Source organism: Eurypyga helias, unplaced genomic scaffold (assembly GCF_000690775.1).
Source record: "Eurypyga helias isolate BGI_N326 unplaced genomic scaffold, ASM69077v1 scaffold14567, whole genome shotgun sequence".
Classification (NCBI taxonomy): domain Eukaryota; kingdom Metazoa; phylum Chordata; class Aves; order Eurypygiformes; family Eurypygidae; genus Eurypyga; species Eurypyga helias.
The window spans coordinates 1-12,072 of record NW_010261251.1 but is presented as its reverse complement, the minus strand read 5'-3'; the positions used below and the strand labels follow the sequence as shown (position 1 = coordinate 12,072).

The window sequence follows — 12,072 nt, the reverse complement described above, 5'->3', positions numbered from 1 at the left end:
TCATCGGTGGTGTGGTAGCCCTCGGGAGCTTCTGCTGTGGAAAACATTGTGTGAAATCAGAGCAATCGGAATTATCCCTGCCCTAAGGATCCTGCAGTGTCTTGCTCTCCCTTTTTTTTTGCAATCAATCTTCATGTTTCTTTTTCCTGATCTGAAGTTGGGCTGAGCAGTTACAGTCACCGCAGTCATTTAATGGAGTTGGATGTTCACAGCACCTTGCTGCTGAGCCCAGGGCGATGTTCCTCGCGCTCCTGGCAGTAATAATCTCATTTTGGGTACTACCCTCAAGTAGATATTAGCAGATATTGAAAATCCAACTTACGTGACTAAAAGCAGTGTCTACCTTGCAAGTGCATCTTGGACCATGGCCCTTGGTGGACTGTGTCCATGAGATACCGGAGGCAGGCAGCTGGCAAGGCAGCCTCACGCCGTGTGAAATACACGCTTCTGTATTTGTAGGGGATTATAAAAACAGCTCTTTAAGGTTAGCGTCCAGGTTTGCTGCTGCTTAGCACATGAACTCCAAAGACCTTTTCTCTCTTTGGCTACCTTTGTTATTATTTAATTTTTGTGGTTTTCTCTCCCTAAGGAAAAACGAGGGCTGTGGAGTCTGGTGTCCCATAGTTTTGCTGAAAGATTTTTTGAGGGTCTCAGGAAAACATACCAAGGTGACAGAGACAGCGAGCTCTTGAATGAGTAACAACCACCTAGACCTAATTAGAAGTTTGTAGTTTTAACGGATAATCAAATGCTGGATTCTTATAAGAGACTAAGTGTGTACCATACTGCTCACTCTGAGGCTTTTTACATGCCTTGCACAGACATACAGACAAAACAATTGTGGAAATGAGAAAGAGTCCACTCGCTGCGCTCAGAGCGGCGAAGACAGACTTGTAGCTGAGTTTTGTTTTAAATCTGGTGCACGAATTACCTAGAATTCCCTGACTCGCTGTTTGGCTTGACCCTGCTTTGTTGGAAGCAGTCACGCAAATGTTGTAAGTGGTGTATGGTGAGAGATTGTAGAGAGTGTACTGCCTTGCTGTGGAATAAATATTGTCCAGGTCAAGCCGTCTCTCCTCGTTGCCTTGGGCGTGAAGCATCAGCTTATAGGTGTGAACAACTGAATTCGGGGCGCACCAGCGTATCTGCGCAGAGCTGTCTGTAACTTCAGACACTTCTCGGAGCCTCGGCGGATCTGGAACCTCATCTTCCCTTGACATGCCAGGACATAAACATGGGGATGCACTCTGAAGTTCACTGCACGGCTTCTGAAGGTGCCTGCAGGGGTTGTAGTCGCAGGAGGTGTATGCCAGTTGCACCGGGGTTTCTGTCGAGTGTTCATCGTAATCGTAGTCACCTACGTAGTGTATCAGTGATCTGGTGGGTGCAGGCTCTGACCGCGTGGAGTTCAGCGGGGGTAGGCTCGTCTGCGGTGTACCTTCCGCGCTGTGGGTGGCAAAGGAGGGGATATAATGGTCAGCGGTGTCAGGGTGCCCTGTTGCTCTGGTAGAATAATCACTGGTGGGCTGGTTGAACAGGCCTTCCTGGGGAAACGTCGCTTGGGTCGTGCTGAGCTCTCTCTTCAGCTGAACTGTTTGACTCGTGGAGCCATAATCCGAAGGGTGACTATGGAGCTTTTCGAGAAAAGCCGAGGAAGTGGTTATGGATGCGAAGGAAGGGGGATTGCTCATGGATCCGGAGACTGCCTCCTCCTCGGGGAAGGAACTGCTGGCCATTGCGAGCATCGGCTCAGTCGGGTTGGCTGCAGTGGTGCTCATTACATTCCTCTCAATTAGGGAGCTGGTGTAAGCATCTTTGGTTTGCAGAGCAGAGTCCGTTGTTGTTACTACCGGCGTGGCATCATAACTGGTAAGGCTGAAAGCATCGTGTTCGGGAGAGGGTGCGTCCGCGTCGGGCAGCGTAACGTTTCTCTCGGACTGGCATTTGTCGTAGAGCTCCAGCAGTGAAAAAGATGGTGAAGGTCTGTCCCAATCTTCCTGGGATGCGTTGCAAGAAGTCTCCCAAGCCCTGCAGAGGGGACAAGTTAGAATATAGAAGATGCACAAGAACATTACAGGCTCCTGCAAGGCTGCTTGGATTGGAATCGACAACCTGCTGTACAAAACAGTCTTTATATTAAAGACGTGAAAGCTAGCCCAAAGCTAGGTTGTCTTAATGACGCTCCCGTGCTTGGCAGATGGCTTTCCACAGCACTGGGAACTTCACTGACTGCCTTTTTGGGTTTGTAAGGTGCGGCAATATCTTATAGAATTATAGAATGGTTTGGGTTGGAAGGGACCTTAAAGATCATCTAGTTCCAACCCCCCTGCCATGGGCAGGGACACCTTCCACTAGACCAGGTTGCTCAGAGCTTCATACAGCCTGGCCTTGGACACTTCCAGGGATGGGGCATCCACAACATCTCTGGGCAATCATCTTTTGCCTGAGAGGAAGCATCCTTCGGTACAAGGACTGTTAACCTTAGCAAGCCTGTCGGGGTCCGACCTTAATGCCACCCCAGGAGGGGCACGCATGCAGAGAGATGTGACAGCCTCCCCAGGATCCTGAAGTCAGTGGTTTGTGCAGCTGGAGCTGTGCTGACAGAGAGGTGCTTTCCAATTCCCGAGCTCTCGAGTTCTTTCTTTACTCAGACTTTGCATGTTTTTGTAAAGAATGCAGCTGCTAAACCCATCCTGATGAGTAACAATCTAATTTTAACAATCTACTTCCCGGCTCTCTTCACTATGCTGACAAATCCCCTTGGTGGCCGTGCAAAAGGAAGACAGATCATACATATGCAAAGCATTTCTTTTAACTGCAGCTTATTGTAAAACTGTAGGAGAGCATGGAAACAATAGGTGACAAACGGGGCTATTTTCAAGGGGTTTTGTTGTCTGCCTGTGCTGATCTAGGCTTTGGGAATGCAAGGGCAAGGTGCAAATTATTTGCTAAGTATCTTGCAAAGTCTTGTCTTCTGCTCCCACTGCTGGCTGTCAAGACCACCAAGCCAGCTCATTTTATATCTCCAGTTAATACAAAAATATGAACCGAAATAGAGAAAATAAGCTATTCTTACCTTAAAGTATGCAAGGTAAGAACTTTATACTGTTTTGCATGTGCCCATCGCATTTGTCCACATTCAAGTATAATTCAGCCATGCTTTGTCCCTAAGGGAGACTTTATTTTGCACTTCTACGTCTTGTGGAAGGGAAGAGCACACAAGGAATTTAAATAACTTAGATGGCAGTGAATGTTTGGTCCCCAGACAGCTCACACATTTAAGTTGTGTCTTCCGAGCGTTGCTTTCATCTCCCTGAAGTCACTTACTTTTGCAGCACCACTTTCTTGGGCTTGGAGAGCAGCCAGGAGAGCTGGCAGTCGCACAGCAGAGGATTTCCGTACAAGTTGATGGTGATGCTATCCGAAGAAGTGATGTTCCAGGGATTAAAGGAACTCAGGTTACAGCTACAAGATGACAAATGCAATAATTAGCAAACGCTGAGCTACCTTCCATGCTTGGTATAGCAGCGCGGAAGGCACAAAGCAGCTTTCCCAGTTCCCTTGGAAGTGGCCAGTTGCACACACCACCGTGCGGCACTTCAAAGTGCAGGCTAATAGCTGTCCACCTCTCTAACTTGCACAGCGTAGCTGCTGTGTGTGAAAGCAGAACAAGTGTCCCAAGGGGGTAACACCTCCAGAGATGGCAGCTGGGAGGGAAGCGAGGTAGCATTTGGCATGGGTCTTGGGTGAAAGGTGCACCCACTATCTGCCATCATGCCTTCAGCTACACTTGTACCATTTCTCTAGTTTCTGCCTCAGTCTGCTTGTAATGGCTTGACTTTCCCTATGCCAATCATCCTCTCGTGTTAATTGCCTCTCTAATGACATATACTCTCACCTACTAAAGTCAACTGACTAACACAGGAAGGCCCTGCCCGACTTCATTGTTATGCTCTCCCGGACCTCTTTGCATGAGTGCTCCGAAGATGCTACCTTTTGTCTATGACTTTATCTGCTACACTCTTGTCTTTCAAGTTTGGGTCATGATTTTCAGAACTTGGAGCTGGTGCTCCTGCAGGTATTGTGAAGTGGGGTGTAACGTTAGTGTGGCAGTCTAGGGGGCATGGAATCCCTTGTTTGGTTTTTTTTTTTTTTCCTGCTTAAATGGATTTATTTTCCTGAAACTGGTTCCTAGAGCATAGGATTTATTTTCTGCTTATAATCTGGGCCTATATATTACAGAAGTCTCTTAAGTTGCTTTCCAAATCTTTTCCTTTACGCTGTTCTGTGGGTAGTTTACCCACTCTGATTTTGATAAATCACTTTCAGACTTTTGTTTCCCTCAGTATTTCATCAGGTGTGTGACAACCAAGTACATCACACTGAGGTGTTACCTCTAGAGAAAGGACTAAACTGTTGTTTTTACCAATGAACAGTTCTCCTGCTCTATCAGGTCTCTACATCACGGGCTTTACATGGCACATCTGAGCATTAGACAGGGTGTTTCTCCATGGCAAGGCCATACCTCCTACAAGGTATCAGGTCTCTACATCACGGGCTTTACGTGGCACATCTGAGCATAAGACAGGGTGTTTCTCCGTGGCAAGGCCATACCTCCTTCCTAAACGTTTGATAACAAGCAAATTTTGCATAAAAATCCGCTCCCACTTCCCATAAAAACAGCTCCCAGGCACCATGGTGCTGCGAGGCAAAGGCAATATTGTGCATGGAAGAACAAAAAAGAACACAACTCACTTCTCAAAGGAGAGATGGCTCAGATGAGGAGCACTGGCAAACACCTCTGTCCTCACGAAACCCAGCGAGCGGGAGTCTTGACAGTTCAGCTCTCGGAGACCAGGCATGGTCTTGAAGAAGTCGGTATCAAGGCTTCTTAATCGTGACATCTTTGTCAGGTGGAGTGATCTGAGGTTGGGCAAGTCTCTAGTCCACTCTGGCTGAACTGAAGCAGAAAAAAAATTTATACCTGTTGCCTAAACAGAGAATTCCTGTGGATGTCTGCCTAGGAGAAAAGTGTTGAAATCATGGAGGTACAAAACATCTCTGCGCTGGCTGAACTGAAGCAGAAAAAAAAATTTATACCTGTTGCCACAGAGAATTCCTGTGGATTTCTGCCTAGGAGAAAAGTTTTGAAATCATAGAGGTACAAAACATCTCTGCAGTCTTCTCTTTGGGCAAGGAATAGAACAAAAATCAATACCCCGGTGTATTAATACCCATGCAGTCACATTTTTGTAGTATCACCTGCAGGTCATGTAGTCGTAGGGCAGAGGAAAAGAAGGGATGATAGAAGGGCAATAAAGCTGATAAGAGATATGGAATAGGTTTCCTATTAGGTGAGATTAACTGAACAAGGATTTCCCTGTGCAGAGGAGTGGTGGGTGGGGGGAGATTAGAGAGGTCTGCAAGGTCCTGCCTAGTGTGAGAAAGGGAAATAACTTCTCCTAGCTCGGGAAAAAGAGAGCTGAGAGGCATGGAACTGAAAGAATAGGTCTTGGATGAAAGTGCCTTTCCGTCCCATGACTGAGTGGTGTAACTCCGTACCACAGGATAGGTGAGGCAAAGTCACGGAGAAAATTTGGTGGTGTTAAATGTGAGCGGAGGTGAAACCTCCAGCTTGAGGAGCCCGAAGGCCCTGGCTCTGAGGGCAGCTGGGCAAGGCATCTAACAGCACTGCAGTTAGAAACGGAGGCTGACGCTGACATGGGAGGCAGACCAAGGAAAATCCGGCTGCCAATTGCTCAGGGCAGGGATTGTCTCCCTGTGCGGAAGTTTTGGGGAAGGATTTGGCTGCGGTTGACACAAAAAGCCTCTCTCTGTGCTGCGTCAACGCAGCGGTACAAAGCTAAGTGTAATTGTGGTGAGACAAAACGATGTCAGCAGTGCCTCTGGAAAGAGAAATGAACTTCCTCCTGCGTGTCCCACAGCTAATCTCAGGGCTGACGGTGGAATTAGGATAGAGGTGAGGGGCTACAGTGGGACAAATAGTCCCATTTGGTGGTGTCCGTTCTCTGCCCTTCCTGCGGGAGGCTGGACTGCGGGAGGGTTTGCCCCAGGAGTTGTATCCCAGCTGGAGGGTGCATCGCGGGCTTGGACCAGCCTTTTGGAGCTTTCAGCGGGGGGTGTGCTCTCTCACCCCGGGTTCGGCCAGGATGGGAGCCATCGTCCCAGTGAGGCTTCTGCTCCCCCCAGCCCGACCAAACCCCGTGTCTAAGTGGAAAATCCAGAAACTTACTTTTCTCGAGAAAGGTCCCGCTCAGATCCAGCATGTTGATGGTGTTTCCAGGCCTGTTTGTGGCCTCACTGGGGGATGTGCTGCTGGCAAAAGCAGCCTCCCTAATCCCTCTGCTGTCACCTTGCCCGAGCAGCGTGGCAGAGAGGTTCAGGAACTGTAGCTGAGGGTAGCAGGAAAAAGCCAGCGGCTGGATGTCAAGCAGCGGATTTCCTGCCAGGGACAACCACCTGAGGTTTGGCAGGGCAGAGCTGTGGCACGATGGCACAGACGACAGGTAATTAAAGCTTAAGTCCAGGGAGAGGAGACTGCTGAGGGCTTCAGACCCCCACCTCACTGCCTGGAGTTGGTTATGCCTCAGTGAGAGGATGCGCAGCCGCGGGAGGTTTGCTATCTCCGTGCCGTTCACCTCTTCCAAGAGGTTGTTGCTGAGATCCAAGGTCTCCAGGGCCTCCGGAAGGCAGACAGGGAAAGCTGTCAGGCTGCTGTTGGTCAGCTGCAGGGTGATCCAGGTCCTGTTCTTCAGATCCTCGCAGGACATGCTGGTGAGATTAACGTTCTCCCAAGATTCTTCCTGAGCCAGCTGGAAAAAGGTGGTGACGTCCCTGGATGCCGCAGGTTCTGCTCTGCTCACCGGGCCTGATGCTGTGCTCCCCACCAGCAGCGAGAGGATGAGCAAGCTTGAAAGCATCCTTCTCCCAAGTGGCTTGCAATCAACTTGCAAGATTTGTTTCTGTTTCAGGGAGGGGAAAACAAAACATCAGCATTAAGAGCTAAATTACATCCCTCCAGGCAGCTACAAGTGAAACATCTGTGAGTCCTTTCCTAGCGCATCCAGACAGCGGAAGTGATAATTAATGTCTCTTCTGTAATTAAGCCTAAGTAAGCATGAACCCTTGGGGACAGAAGTAGCGGTCTCAGTCTAAGCATACCCAGTTTTCCATGCAGAAAGCAGCTGAGTTGTGCCTGGTTCCCACACCAGAACCCTCCGCGCCAGCGTGGCACCCAGGACCGCAGCAGCGGGGAGGTGGGCTCCCCGCTCCCCAGGGAGCCAGTGCACTCCAGTATGAAAATACCAGTTGGTCCCTTACTGGGCAAGCTGCAGGAGACGGGACTCGACTTTTATACACCCGATTGTGTATTGCTCTGCGCAGCGCTGTCCTGCTGCACAGTGTCCAGTTTGGCCAGCCCAGTTCTTTACTGGGCTGATACCCAAGCAACAGGGTCAGGTGTGACCGTGGCGAGGGTTTTTTTTTGTCTGTACAAAGCAAATGTGTGGATCCATGGTATCCACTCCAGCTGCCGGGGAAAGGAAAAACTCCTGAAAATGCAGCTCCTGAACCACATTTCAGTCAACACGGGCAGAAACAAGCGCGTGCTCCTGGATCGGGGCCCCAAAGGCCTGGCTACCAGGCAGCGCGTTACTCAGCATTAGTTCCCTCCTCGTCCCACCCCAGCTTTGTCTTCATCACTGAAAAAAATAAATAAAAACTCGTAAATGTACTTGTCCGAGGCTGCGCAGGTAATCTGTGCCCGAGGGTGGAATTAACCGGTACCCAAAACTAGTGCTTTTCATACCGAGCTGCCAGGCATCATAACCATCATTCCTCATCCAAAAACATACTGCAGTGTAGGGGCTGACTGAAGCCCCATGCGCTATGAAATATCTGAAAGTTAACAGCGACTTGCTGTTCCCTGAATGGTGCCAGGGCTTGCCCAGACCATCCTCTCTTCCTGCCATCCCAGGTTTTAAGTAAGGACCAGCAAAACAGTGGAATTTGGTTGCCTGTGTCCTTTTTGTCACCTGGAACCGGGCAAGAGCTGAGCAGCCTCAGGGTCTCCTGGGCACTGGAGCTGCTGGCGGAGGATGGGAGGAGCGGGACTGCTGGATCCCGAGTTGGGATTTAACGCGCGTCCCCGGCTCTAAACCGCATCCGCTTGCACGTACCTGTCCCGAAGCGCTGCTGCCCCGCGGCTGCGCTGTGCGCGGCTCGGCTGCCGGGCCGGGCTTTTATCCGCGGGGTGACTCAGCCCGGGGCGTGAAGGCAGCGCTGGTTTGAAGTCTGCTCTGTTCCCAGCCTGCCCTGCTCGCGGCTCCCCCGCATCCAGCTCTCCCTGCCTGCAGAGGGGGTGGCTCCGGGCAGCTTTCCCTGCTCCTCTGGCCCTGGCAGGAGGTGGGTGGGAGGGCTCGTATTTCCCAGCGCTCGGGCAGGGCTGCTCCGGCTGCCTTTGTCTGAGCAGAGGGGGAGAGGGAAGAGCTCGGTGCCGCACTCCCAGTTCTCACGTCTCCCACTGGCCGCGGGGAGAGGAGAGGAATTAGTGTGTTGCTGTGCTGGCAGGTCGCGCTGATGTGCAGCGGAGCCTCCGTCTGCTGACCGGGGCTTTGGTCGCTCTCTAAGGCTTCAAGTGGTTTTATTCCCGAGGCTCTCGCGCTTGGGAGTAGGTCCTGGAAGTGTTCACGCAGGACAGATGACTTCTCTAAGGAGGCCCTTGGGAAATGTGGGAAGCGCAGCTCCCACCTGCCGCTGCTGCGGAGAGGAACTCTCCCAGCTGATGGAGAGCAGGCCTGCGGCCTCTCCGGCTGCGCGTGATGGACCTGGGAGGCTTCTCCCGGTCCCCTTGGGCGTGGGTTGAGTTCTCTGCTCTGCATCTGCCGTGCTGCGTGGCTTGGGAGGATTCCCAGTCAGCTCCTTCTCTCATCCTCTGCCAGATAAATAAGACTGACGATGCAAAACGTCTCCCACCAAGGGACCTGCCCTGAGCTGGGTTTCTCAGCATTCCCACAACTCAAATAATTGAATTATTTGGTCAAGAGCTGAGAGTAAAACATGAACTGGAAAGGGATGAATTGATAGAGATTGTTCCAGAGCAAAAGGGTGAAGGTTCAGTTGCTACTGTAAGACAATAATTAAAATTTCCAGGGAGAACAGTAATCAGTGCTTTTCATTTGTCAGGACAACAGAACAGATCCATGACATCCAACACAGACCTATACGCTTTGGTGCTAAAGTGCAGATAAAGGTCTTGCTTTCCCAAAAACATTGAGTCTGCATGTACACAGACCTTATCTGTCTGACCATGTCATTCATTATCTGTGTGGGGAGAGAGCCTTGAAAAACACCAGAACATCCACAGAACAAGATACCCTCTTTTAGTAGGACTCCGGAGCCATTGCGGTTCCCTTGGAGGCTGGGGAGATGTACACATTGTTCCCCTGTGGAATGGCTCTAAGGCAAGACAAATAGTTTCCTAAATGAGTGGCTAATCCCACAGATTAAAGCTCAGGGCAGTGTGCAGGCCCCGCACGTGTGTCCTAACAGGTACCTTCTCAGATCTGCACTCCCTGGGGTTCAAAGGGCAAACTGGAGCAGGTTAAAACAATCTGAAGAATTCGGTATGGTAGGAGGAAAGTCCAGCTCCAGGCAGGCGGGTGGGGACCCTGCCTTCCCTCTGCCTTTGCAGACGTGCTGGCTGCAAAGCTCCTCTTCCAGAGGCTGGGGAGCAGGGAGGGGGCTTGCTCTGCCTTGGGCTATGAAATACCATATATATAAATACATATCCCCGTGTTGTGGCTGCTGCCGTTAGCGCACTGTTTATGGACAGGGAATTTTCATTGCTTATTTTATTGGTTTTAATCTCTTAAAACAATACTCTGTGAAAGTGGGTGAGCCAAATGCTGCCTTACTTTTAACATGTCCAACCGTTCTGACTTCAGTTTGGAGACTGAGACAAGCAGCCTCGTGGGACTGGAAAGCCATCCCAGCAAGCGGGCCGCTCATCCCAGTGAAGGTGGAAGGGAGGTGGAGTCTTTGCCCAGCGACGCTTGATTTCTGAGCGATGCAGAGAACCTCTTGCCAGAAGCAGAGCATCCTTGGAAAATCAGCTTTTATTATTTTTATTTTCCACTTCTGCTTTTTGGATGCCCGTTTTTTCAGGCAGGCATTGTATTCTCCCAGCAAACTCTAATCGGCTGGGATTATGTCTCAAACAGCCGCCCAGGTATTGGTGAAGGTTTCGCAGGGCAGGCAGCAGCCCTCTCTCAGCAGTTTCTTCAGGTTATTCTCCTTTTTTTGTACTTCTCCCCGAGTTTCGGTGGCATCCTGGGGGAACGTTTAGTAAAGGCGGGCATTTTTGGCAGCCTTTTCACGCAGATGATGCACAAAGAGCTGAACCAGACGCACCCACACCCCCCCCAACCCCCCGGGGGGGCTGATTCCGTGCTGCCACACAACACAACCCCGCAGCCTGCAGGCATGCTGGGGGTGAGCCCTGCATTCCTTAGTGACACGGAGATAAGCAGAGCACGGGGAGAGCAGAAGGCGAGGATGGTACCAGGCTGTAAAGTTTGAGAGATGAATGTTTCTCGCTGGCCGTGATCCAAGTGATGGTTAAGAATGAAAATATCCTGAAAAAAAAAGGTGGAGAATGGCTTTTAAAGCCAACAAAAGAAGTATTTTGCAGGTCAGTTCACAGAGCAAGCGCAAGCAAGTTCTGTTTCCTACAGAGAACAGGAAGAGAATGCAAGAACAGGAGTTTTTAGCCTCAGGTTTCAGGAAAATCTAGGGAGTATGCGTGTTGCCTGCTGCAGTATCGCACGCTGCAGGCAGCCGCGAGATCCCCTGCGGAACCTGTGAGTAGGACAGCCCGCAGCCATCTGACACGGGTAGTCTTCTACCCTGACCTGCCTTTGGTCTAGTGAAGCACCACGTACAGAATAGGGTTGCCGCTGAGCCGAAGTATGATTTTCCTAAAGGTTTTTGTTTTCATCTAAACAACATTCCTGTCCAGGATTTTGTGTCTGCATTGCGAAATTGCAGGGCAGCCGCCCTTGTTCTGCTTTTGCTCTCTCTGTAAAAAGTCTCTCACGCCTGACACCGCGCAGTTAATCACTTGGTTAGGAGACTAATCGTATGTCTAAACCAGGGGGTATGCACACGGGAAAGCCAAGTTTAACCCGACACCGGCTGAGTAAGGGAGGGTGCGGTACCCCGTGCGCATCAAGGGGTACGGCTGGAGCCCGGCTGCGACGCGCTGGGTGACGCGGGGAGGGGTGAAGGATGGCTGGTGTGGGTGCCAGGCAGAGCAGGCTGGGGCAGGCCTGCTCTCAGGAGCTGCCACCCATGTCCAGCCTGGAATGACGGAGGGGCAGGAGTGCCCTGGGTGCTGCCTTCCCCCCTCGACCTCTCCAGGGGCTGCTTGTAGGAAATGGAGCTACTGCCCTCTGACAGCACTGACGGCAGCGGGATAAAACCGTATCCCTTTCCTAAGTGTTCCTTACTTGTCCTGAAAAAGCCCTGTGAGGTGAGTGGAGCCAGGGGAAAGATAGCTGGTGCGCCAAAGAGACACAGAGAGGGGACAACGGCGAGGGATCATTCCCTTAAAGCTAAAATGACCCGTGGCGGGGCTTACAGCCAGCGGGGTGAGCTGGCAGAGCAGCAGGAAGCCTGTACGCGAAAGGCAGTGACACATGGAGTGAGGTTGAGGGAGCAGCAGGAAAGAAAAGCGAAATATTTCACTTTCTCTGAAATCCCAGCCCAGACAACTGGGAGTGCAAGTAGGCGTGTTTGCTCAGCCGCAGAACGCGCTGCACGAGCTGCTAACCGGGCCCACGTTCAGAGTGCCGTCTGCATGCACGTGTTCATGGCACGGAGGTGGCAACTACAGGGCTTCCACGCAGCACTCAGGTGACAACCTCCGCTCCGAGGGCAGCGAGCAGGGGCTCTGCTGCCCCAGCAATACCTGTGGGAGTCTGGCCTTGGCTGTAATACAGGCACAGGCACATCCCGATGGCAGCTCAGCGGAGGCTGGGGCTGCAAGAGGGC

At 51.2% G+C, this 12,072-nt stretch overlaps 1 protein-coding gene across 1 annotated transcript; it reads right to left on the bottom strand.

Moving 5' to 3' along the window:
• Positions 1–713: 713 nt before the first annotated feature.
• LRRN4 (leucine rich repeat neuronal 4) lies at positions 714–6,941 on the bottom strand. The gene is made up of 4 exons (XM_010155316.1): positions 6,254–6,941; positions 4,756–4,960; positions 3,328–3,465; positions 714–2,028 (listed from the first exon to the last, which is right to left on the bottom strand). The coding sequence occupies exons 1-4, from the start codon at positions 6,939–6,941 to the stop codon at positions 714–716; spliced, it is 2,346 nt and encodes a 781-aa protein (XP_010153618.1).
• Positions 6,942–12,072: the final 5,131 nt, after the last annotated feature.

Excerpts from the sequence above, each read along its gene's own strand:
- LRRN4 (XM_010155316.1), bottom strand. The coding sequence starts at position 6,941 with ATGCTTTCAAGCTTGCTCATCCTCTCGCTGCTGGTGGGGAGCACAGCA. Across the intron at positions 3,466-4,755 it reads AGCCATCTCTCCTTTGAGAA|CTGTAACCTGAGTTCCTTTA; the intron begins GTGAGTTGTGTT and ends GTCATCTTGTAG. Across the intron at positions 2,029-3,327 it reads AAGAAAGTGGTGCTGCAAAA|GGCTTGGGAGACTTCTTGCA; the intron begins GTAAGTGACTTC and ends TCCCCTCTGCAG.